General features: G+C 37.4%; 1 protein-coding gene and 1 non-coding gene across 5 annotated transcripts in view; both read left to right on the top strand.

Moving 5' to 3' along the window:
• Positions 1-19900, top strand: part of TASP1 (taspase 1) — a 266211-nt gene that overhangs the window by 39577 nt on the left and 206734 nt on the right. For all 4 annotated transcript variants that reach the window (XR_011248057.1, XR_011248058.1, XM_069547121.1 and 1 more), the window contains 2 exons: positions 6063-6183; positions 14816-14900. Coding sequence is in view for 2 of the 4 variants with exons in the window: in XM_069547121.1 (XP_069403222.1) it covers positions 6063-6183; positions 14816-14900 (206 nt within the window). In the remaining 2 variants the exon portion in view is untranslated. The remainder of the gene's footprint in view (positions 1-6062; positions 6184-14815; positions 14901-19900) is intronic.
• TRNAS-GGA (transfer RNA serine (anticodon GGA)) lies at positions 9928-9999 on the top strand. Its single transcript has one exon. It is a non-coding gene; the product is annotated as a tRNA-Ser (tRNA).

Below are 19900 nucleotides of genomic sequence, written 5' to 3'. Positions count from 1 at the left end.
ATACTTTATTCAGATTTCCTTTTTACCTAATGTGAAACTCTTTCTTCGCATCAAAGTTTTTACCTTTGATTATTATATTTTTCATCTCTAGAAGGTTTTTTTTTTATGGCTTCCTTTTTTTTTCCTTCTTCATGTTTTCCTGTATCTGCTTGAACATACAGTTTAACATTGTTAGTTAACATCAGAGTCGTTTGCTAATTCTGTCAACTGTCATCTCTAGACCTGTTTTTATTGTTTGGTAATTTCTTCTGGTTATGAGCCATAGCTTTATGCTTATTTGCATGCTGGTCATCTTTGTTTTTTTTTTAAACACTTGAGTTTTGCATCTTTGGAGGTTGGATATTATAGTATTTCTTCAAATATTGTAGGACTTTGTTCTGGGACACTGTTAGTTTAGATTGTTTTGATCCTTCTGTGGCATCGCTAAAACCTCGCTAGTACAAGGCTAGAGTTGCCTTCTTTCTAGGGCTGATTTGGCCCAACTCTTGACGTTGCCGTCTGAGACATTCCTGATGTCCTCACTCTGGCTGGTGGGAGCTGACTTACTCTCCCCTCTGTGAGTGCCGGGAACTATGTGGCTTCCTCCTTTCTGAGGTTCTTTCGGTGCCCTTGGAAGCCCTCTCAGGCACTGTAGGCTGGTGCGCCTGTAGGGTCAGGGCCCTATGGGCCTCTGGCATTCTCTCTGTGTCTCCTTTTTGCGTCTGGTACTGCATAGTCAAGCTTTCCTGGCCTCCATGAACCTCTAACTTTGTCTGCACAACTTTGAAAGAATTTTGATTCTTTTTTGGGTTCCTCTTTCTGCTGTGGCCTAAAGAGTATCTCTAGGGATTAATTGGAGGCACCTGATTTGTGTCTTTTTCTCAGGATTACAGTCCTGTGCCAGCTATTGAATGGAGTCTGTCTATTTCATATGTGTTGTCTGATTTTCTAGTTAGGAGGACACATATGATCCCTATTATGGCTTCAGGGTCAGAGGTAGAGGTTTAGTAGACACACTTTTGACATTATAAATGTATTTTGAAGTAGGAGAAATATTTTTGAAAAAAAATTGCTTATACCCTTTTTTCTTACATATTTTTAAGATATCAAATTTAAGCCATCAGGCAAGAGTCATTTTTAGAATAATTTGGTTTTGTTCACTTAGTGATTTCTAACTTTGTATCCTTGCTCAGTCTCTCAGTCGTGTCCAACTCTTTATAATCCCATGGACTGTAGCCCACCAGGCTCCTCTGTGCATGAAATTTTCCAGGCAAGAATTCTGCAGTGGGTTCCCATTTCCTCCTCCAGGGGATCTTCCCAGCCCCGAGGTTGAATCCTCTCCTCCTGTGTCTCCTGCATTGTATTTGTATTTATATTTTTATACTGTATTCGATATTATATTCAAATTAATTTTGTAGCATTCATTTGCATCTGTGCTCTGTTATGTCCTACTCTTTGTGACTCCCCAGGCTCCTCTGTCCATGGAATTCTCTGGGCAAGAATACTGGAGTGGGTTGCCGTTTCCTGCTCCTGGGGATCTTCCCAACCTTCCTGCATTGGTAGGCGGATTCTTTACCACTGAGTCACCTGGAAAACCCTAATTTTATAGCGCTTATTCATTTTAAAGATTGTTGAGATTGTATGTATACTGTTATATTGTTGTATGTGTATTTTGGGAATTACTGAAGCATCCATAAATTTAAATTTAAAGTTTTCTCACATTTCAATTCCTTTCTCACATATTTTGAAAGATATATGTGATTGGCAAGGGAAGTTATGTAGAGTAAAAAAAAAACCTTGAAATATGGTGGTAATTCTGGAGAAGGAATGCAACCATGGGGTCACAAAGAGTTGGACATGACTGAGCAACTAACACACACACAGAGTGGTAATTTGTGTTACTTGTACAGTTTCTGTCTTCAATGTCATAGAGGTTTCTGACTTAGGTTTTTATATTTTTTAATATATGGGTTCAGGTTTTTGAGCACAAGCCACCTGTTTTCCTTGCTTGACCCTGCAGTAAACCCTTTCTCTGCTCAAAAAAAAAAAAAAAAAAAAAGAAGAAAGAAAAGGAAATAATCTAGGGTAAAAATTCAGTCTTTATCTGTTCTAAACCATAGTCTGTCCTAAGTTGGCTCTCTTTCCCAAGATCAAGTTGTGAAATGATTTAGGTAGAATATTTGCTTGGAAGGCCTTATTCAAACTTGTTACACCTAATTATCCACTTTCTTCCCTTCATCTTAGAAAGTGCTTTCTCTTAATAATGGTTTTATTTGTCTCCCAAGTTTGGAAGTTATGGTCCTTTCCTTCTCTTTCTTCTTCCTTTTCCCTGTTGGAATCATCTGAGACCTACGTTGTGAAAAGGCCTTCCATTTGGTCTCTCTCATTTCAGTTTCCTCCTCTTCCTTTTCAAATAATATGTGAATATCAGTTTATGTTTCCTTGATCAATATACTTGACTTTTGTTTCTATAGAAAGCTTGAAGAGCTTCTCATCATTTTCCAGTCAAATCCAGATTTTGATGAGTGACATGGAGCAATCTATTTGGCTCCAGCCAACCATATTTCCTAAATGTGTCTTCTGTGACTCTGACACTTTATGGCTGCCTACCTGTTGCTTACAGCATAACCACCAAGTGGAATTTTCTGACCAGTCTTTGCTTTTGTGCTATACATTCTTCAGGAAGACTGCTATTAACTTCTTCATCTCATACTGGCCCACTTCCCTTTGAGTTCTCAAAATACTTATTGTCTGTATCACTCATTTTCTATTTAATTGTACAATCCCTTTGTGGCTTTTTTCCCTGTGATCATATTTGTAAAATCCTATGGACAATTAGGTTTTCTATTTGCATTAGGACAAAAGGCCTGGTCTCAAATCCCTGACCCCTTTGCTCAAGTTACAGGTATTAACACATACGATGGAGATCTTCGTGTTGTGGTCAGTTTTCCTTGGGTCTGGCAGAAATTCAAGAAACTGGGGACATTTGTAGATGATTTTGTACATTTGGTGGTCTAACATAAAGACCACCAAATGGATAAAGAATTGCCCTGGTTTCCTGGATAGTATTTATGTTAGCTTAGAACAGAGTTAATTTTCTGGATTGACTGAGATTTCTGACTCAGATATTCTCTTGCATTGGATGTCCAGTTGATCCATCACCGTTTTTGGAAAAGACTTGTTTAGTCACTAAGTCATGTTCAACTCTTTGTTACCCCATAGACTGTAGCACACCAAGTTCCCCTGTCCTTCACTATCTCCCAGAGTTTGCTCAAATTCATGTCAGTTGAATCAATCATGTCCATCTGATCGTCTGTCATCCCCTTCTCCTATTGCCTTCAATCTTTCCCAGTATCAGGATCTTTTCCAATGAGTCACCCTCTTTGCATCAGGTGGCCAAAGTATTGGAGCTTCAGCTTCAGCATCAGTCCTTCCAGTGAGTATTCAGGGTTGATTTCCAGGTTTCATCTCCCTTCTGTCCAGAGGACTCTCAAGAATCTTCTCTAGCACCATGGTTTGAAAGCATCAGTTCTTTGCTGCTCAGAATTCTTTATGGTCCAGTCTCAAATCTGTACATGATTACTGGAAAAACCCTAGCTTTGACTATACAGACCTTTGTCATGACAAACTACTCCACTATTCTTCCGTGAGAGCCTTGATGGATTGACCATAAGCATAAGGCTTATTTCTGGACATTTCTAGTGCATTGATCTATATATCTGTCCTTAGCTGTATGTCCCTGTCACACTGTCTTGATTACTGTAATTTGTAGTAAGTTATAAAACCTCAAAGTGTGAGCCCTCCAATTTTGTTGTTTTATTTGAAAGATTGTTTTGACTATTCTTTTGTTGTTGTTGTCTGTTTTGTTTTAATTTTAAAAAGAAGCCCCAGTTTTTCCTTAAACCCCATTCTTAGTTTTTCAGGGACAGAAACTCAACATCATCTGGTGACTTCTGACTGTGCACTAAGACATTTCCTAGGAGTTGTCCTGCCAGTCAGCAAGGACCAGACTGTCCACATGTGGTCCAGCTCAAAAGCATCTGGGCCCACCCTGGCAAAGGGGCTTGTGTGATACAGCATGGAACACTGGATAGATAGCCTAGGACTTCTAGGCCTTGCAAAGTTTAATTGGTACTCACCAGGCCTGGGCCATTTCAGGGACCCTAACCAAGCAAACATTCATTTTCCCTGATGTTTTCTGCTACCCACTAGCCCGTCCACACTCCTCTTAGCTTCTACTTCCATGAATCCATAAACATCAGAAGGCACAATGGCTTGGGCTAAAGCGCAACTTGTGGTTGGGCAGCCTTTGAAAGCTCACCTTTAATCAATATTGAGAAAAGAGAAATGGGCTAGAGACATGGGGCTCCCCAGAGACAATGAGATGACACCCTCTTTCCCCCCTGCCCCAGTCCAACTCCTAGTATCTGTCTCAGTGAGGGTCCTCATATGAGAGGACGCTAAGGAAGCTGAAAGTTTAAAACTGCCATCAACCCAGCCCCTTTCTGGCACGTGAGAAAAACTTCCTAGAACTTTACACAACACTAACGTCATGCGAAGAGTTGACTCATTGGAAAAGACTCTGATGCTGGGAGGGATTAGGGGCAGGAGGAGAAGGGGATGACAGAGGATGAGATGGCTGGATGGCATCACTGACTTGATGGACGTGAGTCTGAGTGAACTCTGGGAGTTGGTGATGGACATGGAGGGAGGCCTGGCATGCTGCGATTCATGAGGTTGCAAAGAGTCGGACACGACTGAGCGACTGAACTGAACTGAACTGAATGTCTTGACTGTTCTTAATTCGTTGTAGTTATATATGAATTGTAAAATTGGTTTATCAAATTCTACAAAATAATAGCAGTGAGGATTTGATATGGGATTGTATTGAATCAGCCCAAGTTGGGGAGTATTACCATCTTTTTTTTTTTTTTTTTACTTTATTTTACTTTATAATACTGTATTGGTTTTGCCATACATCAACATGAATCCCCCACAGGTGTACACGTGTTCCCAATCCTGAACTCCCCTCCCATCTCCCTCCCCATACCATCTCTCTGGGTCATCTTAAAGATACTAAGTCTTCTGTTCTATGTACATGGGTCCTTCTTTTGATTCAGGCCTTTAATTTTTTAAAAACATGTTTTATGTACATGTACAAATCTTACACTTCTTTTGTTAAGTTTATTCCTGAGTATTTTATTCTTTTTGATGTGAATATAAGTTGAATTGTTTTCTTAATTTCATTTTCAGATTTTTCATTGCTGATGTACTGAAATACAATTGGTTTTTGCATGTTGAGCTTATATCCTACAACCCCATTGAACTTTTTTGTTAGTTCTAGTAGTTTTTTAATGGAGATTTATGATTTTTTTTGTGTACAAGTTCATGTCATCTTCCAAAAGAGGTAATTTTACTTCTTCCTTTCTAATCTGGATGCTTTTTGTTTCTTTTTCTTGCCTAATTATCCTGTCCAGAATATACGCTATAATTTTGAATAGAAGTCGTGAGACAAGCATTGCTGTGTTGTTCCTGATGCTAGGGGAAAGAGTCTTTCACCATTAATTATGATGTTAGCTCTAGACTTACTTTTGTAGATGCCCTTTATCATGTTAAGTATATTCCCTTCTATTTCTAGTTTGTTGAGTGTTTTTCTCATGAAAGCATATTGAATTTTGTCAAATACTTTTTATTGGTCTATTAATATGATTTTTTTGTTGTTGTTTTGGTTTTGTTCTGTATTAACATGATGTATTACAATGAGTTTAAGTTATTAAACCAAACTTGTTTTCCCGGAATCCCACTTGTTCATGGTATATAATACTTTCATATTTTGATGCGTTTTGTTTCCTTGAGGATTTTGGTGTCACTATTCATGAGTATGTTGATCTGTAGGTTTTGTTCCTTGTCTTTGTCTTGTTTTGGAGTCAGTGTTGTATTGATATCATACAGTGAGTTGGGAAGTGTTCTTTACCTTCCTCGTGTTTAGAAGAGTTTTTTAAGCATTGGCAATTTTTCTTTAAGACTAATGGTAAATAAAAAAAAAGACTAATGGTATTTTAATTTTTGCTTTTATCTTTTAGGATTCTCCTTTTACAAATGCAGGAATGGGGTCTAATCTAAATCTCTTGGGTGAAATTGAATGTGACGCCAGTATAATGGATGGAAAATCCTTGAATTTTGGAGCTGTTGGGGCACTGAGTGGTATGTAAACATTAAAGCACATTATCTCTACTCTTAACAAAAAACTGAATATTACCATTTCATTCCTCCTAAAGACAGCCCAGTTGTTTTCATCATTCTTGCTTGTAATAATGTTGAAAACAAACATTTTTTTCTTTTATTGAATTTAAAACATAAAGTCTTACCTATAGATAGTTTTAAAGAAAACAGTGAAACAGCATATGTCCAAGTCTTTGCTTCGAGTGTGATCATTCTCCTTCGCCCTGCAAGAGATTACAGACATTTAAAATTGGAATGGGCATATTTCATTAATTTTGCAATTATTTGAATACACTAATAATATATTTTTATTGTTAAGAAATTTAAATGATATAAATAAAATTTACCTTTGGTCTTCCAAATCTTTCCTTCCAAAACTCTCCCTGCAGGGTTTAACCAGTAAAATAAAATTCATTTATCTATATTTCTATGTAATAGAAATACAGTTTTGCACATATTTTAAAAAAATGAAGCTTTAATGGTAGATAAAAAATAATGATATCAGTTATTATGAAACTTTCTTGTTTCCTTTAAACAGGATGTCTTAGAGATTTTTTTAAACATCACTACATATAAAATGTATATAATGTATGGTGGTTCACTTACTGAAGTGAAATATACATGAAGGGCACAGATTTTAAATATAAAGCTTCATGAATTCCTACATGTATATAGCCTTGTAAACCACCACCCAAAACCCAGACATAAAAGATTTCCATGTCAAAAGAGAAAACCTTTCCAAACTGCCAGACAGGTTCTTTATGCCTCTTATTAGTTTATATCACCAGTATTCCCATCCCACCTGCTTCTCCTTCTCCCCTAATTCTGACTTTAGGCACTATAGATTAATTTGCCCTTGGCTCAAATTCATATGAATGGAATCATACCCCTCTGTGTCTGGTTTCTTTTGCTTGCTTTTATGCCTGTGAGATTGATGTATGATTTGTATCACAACAGCTTTTTAATTTTGTGGTAGCAGCATTTTGTTGCATGAGTATATAATAACTTATTTGTTCTCCTCAGTGTATATTTGAATAATTTCTAGTTTTTGACTCTTATGAATAATAATAATAAAAAAACTCCAGTGCATATTTTTGTACAAGTTTTTTGGTAGACATGTTCACTTACTTCCTTTGAATATAAACCTAGGATTTAGAATGGTAAGTTTAGATACATATGTGTTTGGCTACAGCTGAAACTGCCCAGTTTTCAAAAGTAGCTGTTACCTTTATACTCCCATGATCTATGAGCATTTCAGTTACTTGACATCTTTGGCAATGTTTGGTATTGTCACTCCTTTTAAAATTTAGTCAATTGATATGTTTGTAGTGGTATTACTGTTTTAATATGAGTTTCCCTGGAGACTAATGACATGGAGAACATTTTCATGTGTCATGGCCATTGAGATATCCTTGTGTACTATGTTTTTGTTTTTTGTGTACTTTTTATTGGATTTTTAGAATAGATTTGTTGGATTACTTTTTATGTATTTGATATAAATCCTTTGTCAGATGCGTGTATTGGGAATATCTATTCCCAGTCTCTGGTCCAGCTTTTCAGTCTTTTAATGAGGTTTAAGTTATCAGCTGTTTTTGTTATGGCTAATTTTTTTTTTTTTTTGTGGTATTTTAAGAAACCTTTGCCTACCCAAAAATTTGAGGATAGCTTCCTATTGAAGATAGCAGTTCTATTGTTTTTAACCCTTCATAGTTAGCTTTCTTATGAAGTTCAGATTCATTTTAGAGTAGGTGAAGTCGGAACCAACATTAATTTTTTTCCCTCTTATGAATATCCAGATGGCTTATTGCCATTGTCAATAGAAAGGAGAATCCTTTCCTCCGAAGAGTGTTAGCAGATCAGATAACTATGTGTAGTAGTTTGTTTCTGTACCTTCTATTCCATTGTTCTGTCTATTATGCTATCGCCAGTGCCATACTGTCTTGATTGCTATAGCTTGACATTGTGTCTTGATAGTCTGGTTTTATAAGATTTCCAGCTTCCTTTTTCCCCCTTTACAGTTGTATTGGCTATTTTTCAATTTATGACATTTTCACAAAATTGTTAGGATCAGCTTGTCAGTGTTCATAGTAAAACCCTGCTGAGATTGTGATTGGTATTGCGTTGAATATATGTATAGAACCATATGTGGACAACTGACATCTTCATAATATTGTGTCTTTCTGTTGTGAACATGGGATGTGTACATCTATATAAGTAATGTTTACTTTCCTCAGCAGTATCTTATGGTTTTTAATATAGATATCTTATATATCTGCTATTAGATTTATTCCAGATATTTTTTTATGACTAAGTATATTTTAAAAATATTAGTATCCAATTATTTTTGTATTTAGAGAGACAGTTGAGGTTTGTGTATTGGGCTTGTATTCAGTGGTCTTGATAACTTTGTTAATTTAAGCAGTTAGAAAAATAAATTTCTTTTATAATTTCTACTTACACAGTCACACCATCTTTGAATCATGACAGTTTTGCTTTTTCCATTCCAATATTTAACATTTTTGTTTTTTACCTTGCATTATTTTTCTGGCTCAGACTCAGTGCAGTATTGAATACAAGTGATGATAGTGTACATCCTGATTTTGTTCCTGACTTCAGAGGGGGACTCAGATATTTCACCATACTGTGTGCTGCCAGCTATACGAGTTTCATAAATGCTCTTTATCAGACTGAGGACGTTTCTTTCTAGTTTTAGTTTACTGATATTAAGTGCTTTTCTGCATCTTTGACTCTTATTCTTTATTTTGTAGATATGATAAAATTTACGATTTTTTTTTTTTTTAATGCTAAACCAACTTTTCATTCCTGGCATAAACTCTTCTTGATTGAATCTTGTTTTTTACATCCACTGGATTTGATTTCCGATGTTTAAGATTTTGACATCTATGTTCATGTAAGGATCAGCTTTAATTTTACTTAACTTAAAATATTCTCTTTAGATTTTGGAATCATGTTTGGCTGGCTTTATAAAATGAGTTGGTTTTTTTTTTTTTCTCCTCTGTTCTTTGAAAGGGTATGCATACAATTGGAATGATTTCTAAAAATTATTTGGAAGCATTCATTGGTTATTTTGAATTACTGGAATTTTCTTTGTGGAAAGTTTTAATACATGGGTTTCAATTTTCTTACCAGTTATATGACTATCTTTATTTTTCTTATGTGTATTTTCCAAGGAATTTGTCTTTTTTAAATGAGTTGTCAGATTTATTTGCCTAAACATTTTATTGGCTTCCAGTTTAATGTCACTGTCATCAGAGAACATAGTCTGAAAGATTCCAACCCCTTGAAACTTCTTGAGACTTACTTTGTGGCTCTGCTTATGGTGTATTTTAATGAATGTTCCATGTGAACTTCCAAAGAGCATTATGTAGTTGTTGGGTGTGTTTTCTGTATATATCAATTAGGTCAATTTACTTACACATTTGTTGTAATCTTCTATATCTTTTCTGATTTTTGTGACAGCATGAAGAACATTTTAATTAGTTTTAATTTCTTTTATTCTGAGATATTATTAGCATTTAATGAAATTTCATATTCTTCAAGGCCATTAGCATTTCTCTGTTCACCCTTCTTATGTGGCTTGCCATTTAACCCTGTTTATAATGTGCTTTATCATATTGGAACTTAAATTTTTATTTGTTAAACTTATTATTCTCCTTTTTATGGCTTTTCCATTTCTTAAGGTTTTCAGTTCAGTTCAGTTGGGATTCCCTGGTGGCTCAGAGGTTAAAGCGTCTGCCTGGAATGCAGGAGAACCGGGTTCGATCCCTGGGTTGGGAAGATCCCCTGGAGAAGGAAACGGCAACTCACTCCAGTACTCTTGCCTGGAGAATCCTGAGGAGGGAGGAACCTGGTGGGCTAGAGTCCTTGGGGTCGCAAAGAGTCGGACACGACTGAGTAAATTCACTTCACTTCACTTCACTTCACTTCAGTCGCTCAGTTGTGTCTGACTCATTGCGACCCCATGGACTGCAGCACGCCAGGCCTCCCTGTCCATCACCAACTCCTGGAGTTCACTCAAACTCATGTCCATTGAGTCGGTAATGCCATCCAACCATCTCATCCTCTGTCACGTCCTTCTCTTCCCACCTTCTATCTTTCCCAGCATCAGGGTCTTTTCGAAGGAGTCAGTTTTTCACATCAGGTGGCCAAAGCATTGGAGTTTCAGCTTCAGCATCAGTCCTTCCAATGAATATACAGGGCTGATTTCCTTTAGGATGGGCTGGTTGGATCTCCTTGCTGTCCAAGGAACTCTCAAGAGTCTTCTCCAACACCACAGTTCAAAAGCATCAATTCTTCGGTGCTCAGCTTTCTTTGTACTCCAACTCTCACATCCATATGTGACTACTGGAAAAACCATAGCTTTGATTAGACAGACCTTTGTTGGAAAGTAATGTCTCTGCTTTTTAATGTGCTATCTAGGTTGGTTATAACTTTTCTTCCAAGGAGCAAGTGTCTTTTAATTTCATGGCTGCAGTCAAATCTACAGTGATTTTGGAGCCCCCCCAAAAATAAAGCCTGCCACCATTTCCCCACCTATTTGCCATGAAGTGATGGGACTGGATGCCATGATCTTCGTTTTCTGAATGTTGAGCTTTAAGTCAACTTTTTCACTCTCCTCTTTCACTGTCATCAAGAGGCTCTTTAGTTCTTCTTCACTTTCTGCCATAAGGGAGGTGTCATCTACATACTGAGGTTACTGATATTTCTCCTGGCAATCTTGATTCCAGCTTGTGCTTCATCCAGCCCAGCATTTCTCATGATGTACTCTGCATAGAAGTTAAATAAGCAGGGTGACAATATACAGCCTTGACGTACTCCTTTTCCTATTTGGAACCAGTCTGTTGTCCCATGTCCAGTTCTAACTATTGCTTCCTGACTTGCATACAGGTTTCTCTAGAGGCAGGTCAGGTGGTCTGGTATTCCCATCTCTTTCAGAATTTTCCAGAGTTTATTGTGATCCACACAGTCAAAGGCTTTGGCATAGTCAATAAAGCAGAAATAGATGTTTTTCTGGAACTCTCTTGCTTTTTTGATGATCCAATAGATGTTGGCAATTTGATCTCTGGTTCCTCTGCCTTTCTAAATCCAGCTTGAGCATCTGGAAGTTTATGGTTCAAGTACTATTGAAGTCAATTACTGACTTTTGAGAATTTTGATCATTACTTTGCTAGTGTGTGAGATAAGTGCAATTGTGCGGTAGTTTGAGCATTCTTTGGCATTGCCTTTCTTTGGGATCAGAATGAAAACTGACCTTTTTCAGTCCTGTGGCCACTGCTGAGTTTTCCAAATTTGCTGGCATATTGAGTGCCCCACTTTCACAGCATCATCTTTCTGGATTCGAAATAACTCAACTAGAATTCCATCCCCTCCACTAGCTTTGTTCATAGTGATGCTTCCTAAGGCCCACTTGACTTCACACTCCAGGATGTCTGGCTCTAGGTGAGTGATCACACCATCATAATTAACTGGGTTGTGAAGATCTTTTTTTGTATAATTCTGTGTATTCTTGTCACCTCTTAATATCTTCTGGTTCTGTTAGGTCCATACCATTTCTGTCCTTTATCGAGCCCATCTTTGCATGAAATGTTCCCTTGGTATCTCTAATTTTCTTGAAGAGATCTCTAGTCTTTCCCATTCTATTGTTTTCCTCTATTTCTTTGCACTGATCACCAAGGAAGGCATTTTTATCTCTCCTTGCTATTCTTTGGAACTCTGCATTCAAATGGGTATATCTTTCTTTTTCTCCTTTGCCTTTTGCTTCTCTTCTTTTCATAGCTATTTCTCAGGCCTCCTCAGACAACCATTTTGCCTTTTTACCTTTCTTTTTCTTGGGGATAGTCTTGATCACTGTATCCTATATAATGTCACAAACCTCCGTCCATAGTTGTTCAGGCACTCTGTCTGTCAGATCTAATCCTTTGAATCTGTTTGTCACTTCCACTGTATAATCGTAAGGGATTTGATTTGGTTCATACCTGAATGGTCTAGTGGTTTTACCTACTTTTTTCAATTTAAGTCTGAATTTGGCAATAAGGAGTTCATGATCTGTGCCACAGTCAGCTCCCAGTCATAACTGTAGGTGCAGTCACTTACATATTCTTCAAATATATGTGTAATTTATTTTTCACTGGCTTCTTGAATGCATTGTTTGTTGATCAGTATCTGAAATGATCAACAAATTGTCCCTGTATAGTTATTGAGTAATAATAGTAAGGATAATAACAGCAACCATTTATTGGGTGACTATTACCATGGATTGTTCTCCAGTAGTTCATGTGTGTTAAATCATTTAGTGCTCAGGAAAACTTTCTGAGATCAATACTTTTATCCCCATTTTATAATTGAGGAATCTGAGACACGGGAGAGATTTAGTAATTTGACCAAGTTTATTGTATCAGACTGGGTCCAGCTAGGAGACAGAAACCACACAGGAGTTTAAACTGGAGAAGCTTAATGTGAAGAGCAAAGGGGAAATGCCCATGTAAGGAAAATGTGGAAGGAAGTTCAAACCTCACTGAACCAGGTGTGGCTGCAGCCTGCTGTCTGGCAGAGAAGTTGTTGGGTTACTCAAGTCGTATTCCGGTGGGAGCAGAAACCATCTTGTGGGGCTCAGACTGGCAGGTGGGCACACAGAGCTCAGGAAGCTGTGGGAGGTAAACCTCTGTTCCTGGGATGAGGACTGGTGTTTTGGCTCCCTAGGCAGCCAGCCCCACAGGATCCTTTGTTTTGTGTGGAACTGGGGAGAAGGTGTGGGATCCGTGACTATGGTCTGTTTCTTTCTGGGGCTGTCCACTGTGCTGCTGCGGCCTGAGTCAGGAGTAGGGAAAACATGTGGTGGGCGAATGCTGGAGGAAGCTGCACCCCGCAGGCACTTGGCGCTGGAGAGAGCCGCGTGGGTCACGTAGTGTGAATGCCTGTGTGCTCCAGGAGCCTGGCCTCTGCGTTGGGTCTCCAGTGCCCTCTCCTGACAAAGCTGACCCATGTGCCAGCTGGCCTCGGCTGCGTGGTTAGATGGCCCATGCCCACTTTTACCCATCAGGCAACCAAGGGTGCGTTTATAGCTGCGAAGCAACCCACTGATAGCTGGTACAGTTATAAAGCAGTCTGACCCCCATCGCTCTGTTCTGTCCATCTCTCATAGACAGTCCATCCTTTCCTACATTTGCAATTCTGTCCATATTACGTATTAAATATCCTCATTCACACATGTGTGTATCTCAACTTTGGCTTTATTCTGTTCCATTGATATATTTGTCTATTTTGTACACAAACCGCCCTCAGTTACAGTAGCTTTGAATAAGAAATGGTATTTTGTAAGATGAGTGCCTGTTCATTTGTTTTTTTTTTTTTTTACAAAGTTTACCTGGTAAATTTCAGAGTCAGTTTTTCATACATCATAGATGTCCATTTGAAGCTTTGATGGTGAATTTATAGCTTTGAATTTATGTTAATTTATCAGTTAATTAAAGTCTTTATGCCACTGAATCCTCACACACAGAAATAAATTTAAGAGCTTCGTACAGAGATCTGAGTTTTTCTTCTTTCGATAGTTTATCTTTTTTTAGTGGGGGACAGTAGTTTTTGGTGTTTAGCTAAATATCTAGTTTTAAGTCAGTCTGTTGTTTAATCTGAGGTTTTTCAGTCTCTTTATATCCTGTTTTTTTTTTTTTTTCATTTTTGTATTAATAGTGTCCTGAGACTATAAGTCAGTGGTCAAGGGTGTGTGGTCATTAGCTGCCTCTGTTAAAATCTCAGCATGTGATCCTGGGCAGGTAACTTAACCTTTGCAAATGTTTGCTCAGTAATCATATAGGGTTTATAACTGCACTTATGTGATAGAGGCGAAGTGTCCATTAAATAATCTGATACTGGTTAAGGTTTGGCACTGGGCCTGGCTCATACTGGATCCTAAGTTGCTGTCCCCGTCTTCTGTCATAAGCATTGTCATGCTTGCCATTGTTTCTGTCACCCTGGCAGTTCTTTTTTACGCTAATACCTCCTATCCTATTTTTCCTCTGGAGAAGCACCCTTTTCTCCCTTTTCATTTTGTTTTCCCTCCTGGAAGCAATCCTAGCCATATCAGTCTCAGTCTTGTATGCCTTTGGCCTCTTCTCCCCACTCTCTCCCCATTTGTAGGACTTTATTCTTTCTTGCAGGCGAGATTTAAAATTTTTGTCCATTAATTTTCCTCCCTAAGGAGAAATAGGAAGCTGTTGTACTCAGGTGTATTCCTTAGAGGAAGTTCATGGTTTTGATAATAGATGGCAAGTTTCCAGTTAAATTCTTAATTCTATCCTGAAATCTATTAAAAAGGAACCTAATGTAAAATTGTGTTATTTCAGTCTTTTCTGCCATAGCACATGATAAAATGAGAATGTATGTTTTTATATTTGTTCTGTTCTTACACCTGTAGGTATTCATATATTTGATTTGCTCCTTATTGTTCATGATAAATAATGGTTTTCATTAGTATATTTATAGAAAGTTTCCCAAGATATTGATACTTAAAAGTTGTCTTATTGAAACAGCCACAAAACTGAGTAGGAAACTTGAAGACTTTCTGATTTCACTTTCTGCTGATTTTATTTTATAGGAATCAAGAACCCAGTCTCAGTTGCAAACAGACTCTTGTGTGAAGGGCAGAAGGGCAAGCTCTCAGCCGGCCGAATCCCTCCCTGGTAACTTCCTTGCTCTTCTTCCTCTGTCTCCAGGACTCTGGTCTTTGGTGCATGCAGTGTGTAAGGCTATTTTCATCCACGGAAGGCTGATGCTGTTGGTTACACATCAGCAGTAGCTTGCCTTTGAGAGGATGACACTCTTTGTTCTATGATCTCGAAACATTTTGTTTTGAGGGAGAGCTCCGGATGGAACAGACTATTATGGATTAATGTGCAGAAGAGATCAGAGTTAATTTAGGTTTTGTAGTTGATTATAGAGATGCTTTTGCTGTTCATAGGGGCTTAACTGGGGTCTTTTTATTATAGGACTTTAAAAATATCTTACATGTTTGAGTCCAGAGTCTAAACTCATTTTATTGAGAAGTTCTCAGAATAAAAGTACTTAATTTTACTCTTCTGCAGAAACACATTTTGACACTAACAGTAAGATTACATCTTTTCTGCAGCATTAAAGTATGTTTTTCCTTAAAAAAAACTTTGAACTTGAATGTTGTAAAGAGCCTGCACAAACCTATCATCTAGCTCCAATAATTAATATTTTTGCCCTTCATCTGTCTCATGTACCTGTCTCTTTCCTATAGTATTTTAAAGCAAATCCTTACCATTGTATTTCACCAATATATAGTTTTATAAATTTCTCTGTTTGCAAAATGTAATCACATCCTGTTAACATGCCTAATGATACATTTAATCCACTTTTAAATTTTTTTTATTTTGAACTTTTAATTTTGTTTTGGAGTATAGCCAATTCACAGCGTTGTGGTAGTTTCAGGTGAACAGCGAAGGGACTCAGCCGTACATATACATGTATCAGTTCTTCCCCAAAGTCCCCTCCCGCCCAGGCTGCCTGATAAAATTGAGCCGAGTTCCATGTACTATGCAGTAGATCCTTGTTGGTTATCCATTTTAAATGTCGCAGTGTGCACATGACCATCCCAAACTCTCTAACTAGTCCTTCTCCCTGGCAACCACAGGTTCAGTTTCTAAGTCTGTGAGTCTCTTCTTGCTTTGTAAGTAAGTTCATTTGTATCATTTCCTTTTAGATTCCACATATAGAGGATGTCACACACTATTTCTCCTTCTCTGTCTGACTTCACTCAGAACGACACTCTCTAGGTCCATCCATGTTGCTGCAGATGGCATTGTTTCATTGTTTTTAATGGCTGAGTAATATTCCATTACACACACACACACACACACACACACCCCACACATCTTATTTACCCATTCTTCTGTCAGTGGACATTTAGGTTGTTTCCATGCCTTAGCCATTGTAAACAGAGTTATGCACATTTTAAAAACTCAATGTACATATTAGTTTGAAACTTTCTTTTTTTCTTTAAATAGGACGTCTTAGAGATTTTTTCAACATCAGTACATATAAAATATATGTAATGTTTTATAGCTCCCCTGTTGAAGTGAAATACGCATGGACATGTAGGTTGCTCCATGTCCTGGCTGTTGTAAACAGTGCTGCAGTGAACACTGGGGTGCCTGTATCCTTTTGGCTCATCTTTTTCTCTGGATATGTGCCTAGGAGTGGGATTACCTGGTCATATGATAGCTCTGTTTTTAGTTTTTCAGGGAACCTCCATACTGTTCTTCACACTAACATGGATAATGATATTAACAATTATGCCTCAAGATTGTCTTATACTCAACTGTCTTCAGTACCATACATGTTCAGTATGCCTGGCTGTTAAGGTTACATTAATATCCTGTATTGAAAGTTGTGACAGTGGTACTATAGGAATCACTGTATTTGAATTTCAAGTAATAGAAAATAATATAGTTTTGAAAAATCTTGAAATCTTTTTACCCAAATATATTCAAGGTATCCCTGTTTCCTACCAGCCAGGTTAAGAAAACAAAACATTACCAAGAGACTAGAAGCTGTGTAGATGCAATCCTTGCTAAAGGCATCCTTATCCTTCTGCTGACCCATACTCATACCCTGACCCCATCTCTGGCCCTGCCCTAGGTAACAGCTGTCCAGAATTTAAGCTTTTCTCATTCTCATCTATTCCTTTATGGTGTTAAACACATACAACACAAGCATACCTCATTTTATTGTGCTTTTCAGATCCTGTATTTTTCTTTACAAATTGAAGGTTTGTGGTAGTTGTGCCTTGAGCCTTTTTCCCAACTGCATTTGGTCACTTGATGTCTCTGTGTTACATTTTGGTAATTCTCTCAGTATTTCAATCATTTTCATTATTATAGTTGTTATGGTGCTCTGTGATCAGTGATGTTTAGTGTTGTTTACTATTATGACTTGCTGAAGGCTCAGATGATGCTTAGCATTTTTTAGCAATATCCTGTTTTTAGATTAAGGTGTGTCCAGTATTATTTTAGGCATAGTGCTATCACGGTCTTAATAGAATACAGTGTAGTGTAAACATATGAAGTGGGAAATCAGAAAATTTGTGTGACTTGCTTTATTGTGATGTTCACTTAATTGTGGTGGTCTGCAACTGAACCTGCAGTATCTCTAAGGTATGCTAGAATTCTGATTTTCTAAGTCTACATAGACACGGACATAGATGTGCAAAAAAGTTCTGGAAAGGTCGTGAGACACACCATAATTACCTCTAGGAAGGAGGAAGGAAGGAACAAGATGAGGCAGTTGTCAAAGGGGATATGTATAATATTTTTATGTTTTACAAAGATGAAATATATGTGAAAAAGCAATGGCCATCTCTGTATTAAAATAATGTCATAAGGTGATCCTATAGTTGTTTGGAATTAGTGATCTAATTTTCTCACATTGTTCTTCAGCTTTATTTTTTGTTTTCAAAATTGCTTTGACCATTTTAGGCATTTTGCACTTTCATGTGAATTTTATAATTATCCTGTCAGTTTCTTTGAATAACCTGCTAGAATTTTGATTAGGTTTTTAACTTAATTCATTTTTTTAAGGTCTTCTTTAACTTCTCCGAACAGTGTTCAGTGTACAGATTTTGCACAGCTTTTAAAAAATTTATACTTAAGTGTTTCTTTTTGATGCTGTGATAAATTAAATATTTTAAAAAGTTAAATACCAGTTGTTCCTTACCAATATAGACATATAATTGATTTCCTTATATGGATATTCTGGCTTGGAAATTTGCTAACTTCATTTGTTCTCATTTTGTTTTTATAGATCCCATAAAGTTTTCTACATAGATATTTCTGTCTTCTGGGAATAAAAAGTTTTATTTCCTCCTTTTTAATGTGCATTCCTTTAATTAATTTCTTTTTTGTTATTGCACTGGCTAGCATCTCTTATGCAATGTGAAACAGAAATGTGAGAGTGAACACCCTTGCTTTATTTGTAATCTTAGGGAGGATGCGTTTGTTCTTTACCCTTAGATATGACGGGCTTCCCTCAGGGCTCAGATGGTAAAGCATCTGCCTGCACTATGCGAGACACGGGTTTGATCCCTGGGTCAGCAAGATCCTCTGGAGTAAGGGGCAACCAATTCCAGTATTCTTGCCTGGAAAATTCCATAGACAGAGGAGCCTGGCAGGCTACAGTCCATGGGGTTGCAAAGAGTCGGACATGACTGAATGACTAACACTTTCACACACATTATGGCTGCTGTAGGTTTATCTTAGGTGCTCTCTATCATGTTGTGAAAGTTCCCTTCTTTTCCTAATGTGCTGAGAATTTTTGATAGGAATGGGCATTGTACTTTTTCAAATACTTCTCTGCATTTATTTGTGATGATCTTTCTTATTTAGTCAGTTGAACAGTGATTGGGTGATTTTTGACTCTTAAAGTAAAAGTTGCATCCCTGAAATAAATTCCACTTGGTTACAATGTATTATCCTTTTATATGTTACTGGATCCAATTTAGTAACTTTTGTAAATACTTTTTGCATCTGTGTTTATGAGAGACTTTGGTCTGTAGTTTTCTTGTAATGTCTTTGGTTTGTGTTCATTTTGCTTCCTGGATATATAGCAATATATTTCATAAATTTGGAAAAATTTTTGGCTATTTCTTCAGATGTATCTTTCTTGATCACTCCTCTTCTGTCTTCTAGGATTCCAGTTACATGTGTATTTGACCTCTCATAGTGGTACTGATGGCACCCCACTCCAGTACTCCTGCCTGGAAAATCCCATGGACAGAGGAGCCTACTGGGCTGCAGTCCATCGGGTCGCTAGGAGTCAGACACGACTGAGCGACTTCACTTTCACTTTTCACTTTCATGCATTGGAGAAGGAAATGGCAACCCACTCCAGTGTTCTTGCCTGGAGAATCCCAGGGACCGGGGAGCCTGGTGGGCTGCCGTCTATGGGGTCACACAGAGTCAGACATGACTGAAGCGACTGAGCAGCAGCAGCAGCAGCAGTGGTACTGATAGTTTTTTTATTTTTCCCATCCATTTTTCTCTTTGTTTCATTTTGAATAATTTCTACTACTGTTTTCAAGTTAACTAATTATTTTTTGGCAATACCTAGTTACCTGTTAATCCTATCCAGTTTATTTTTCATTTCTGACATTGTAGTTTTTAATCTCCAGAAGTTCGATTTGTATTAAAAAAAAATGTCTTCTGTGTATCTATTTAACATATTTAATATTTCCTGTAACTTCTTGAGTATATGAATACAATTATAGTAACTTTTAATGTCTTTGTTTACTAATTCTATCATCTTTGTCATTTCTGGGTTTTCAGTGGAATGATTTTTCTCACTATAGGTTACGTTTTCCTGCTTCTTCACGTTTGGTGATTTTTTTTATTAGATTCCACGCATTGTGAGTTTCGCCTTATTTGGTGTTGGATATTTTTGTACTTCAATTCTAGGATGTGGTTAACTTATTTAGAGACAGCGTCATCCTTTCAGGCCTTGCTTCATACTTTGTTACACGAACTAGAGAAGCATTTAGCCTTGAGCTAACTTTGCTTTGCTGCTAGGCAAAACCCTTCTGAGTACTATAACAGATGCAACCAGAATAAGGTTTTATTTTTTTAGTGTGACTAGTGGGAACAGGAGCTGTTCTGGCCCTTTGTGA

Source organism: Ovis canadensis, chromosome 13, assembly GCF_042477335.2.
Source record: "Ovis canadensis isolate MfBH-ARS-UI-01 breed Bighorn chromosome 13, ARS-UI_OviCan_v2, whole genome shotgun sequence".
Classification (NCBI taxonomy): Eukaryota; Metazoa; Chordata; class Mammalia; order Artiodactyla; family Bovidae; genus Ovis; species Ovis canadensis.
Note: the sequence above shows the minus strand (reverse complement) of the source record. Positions and strands in the feature narration are given on the sequence as shown.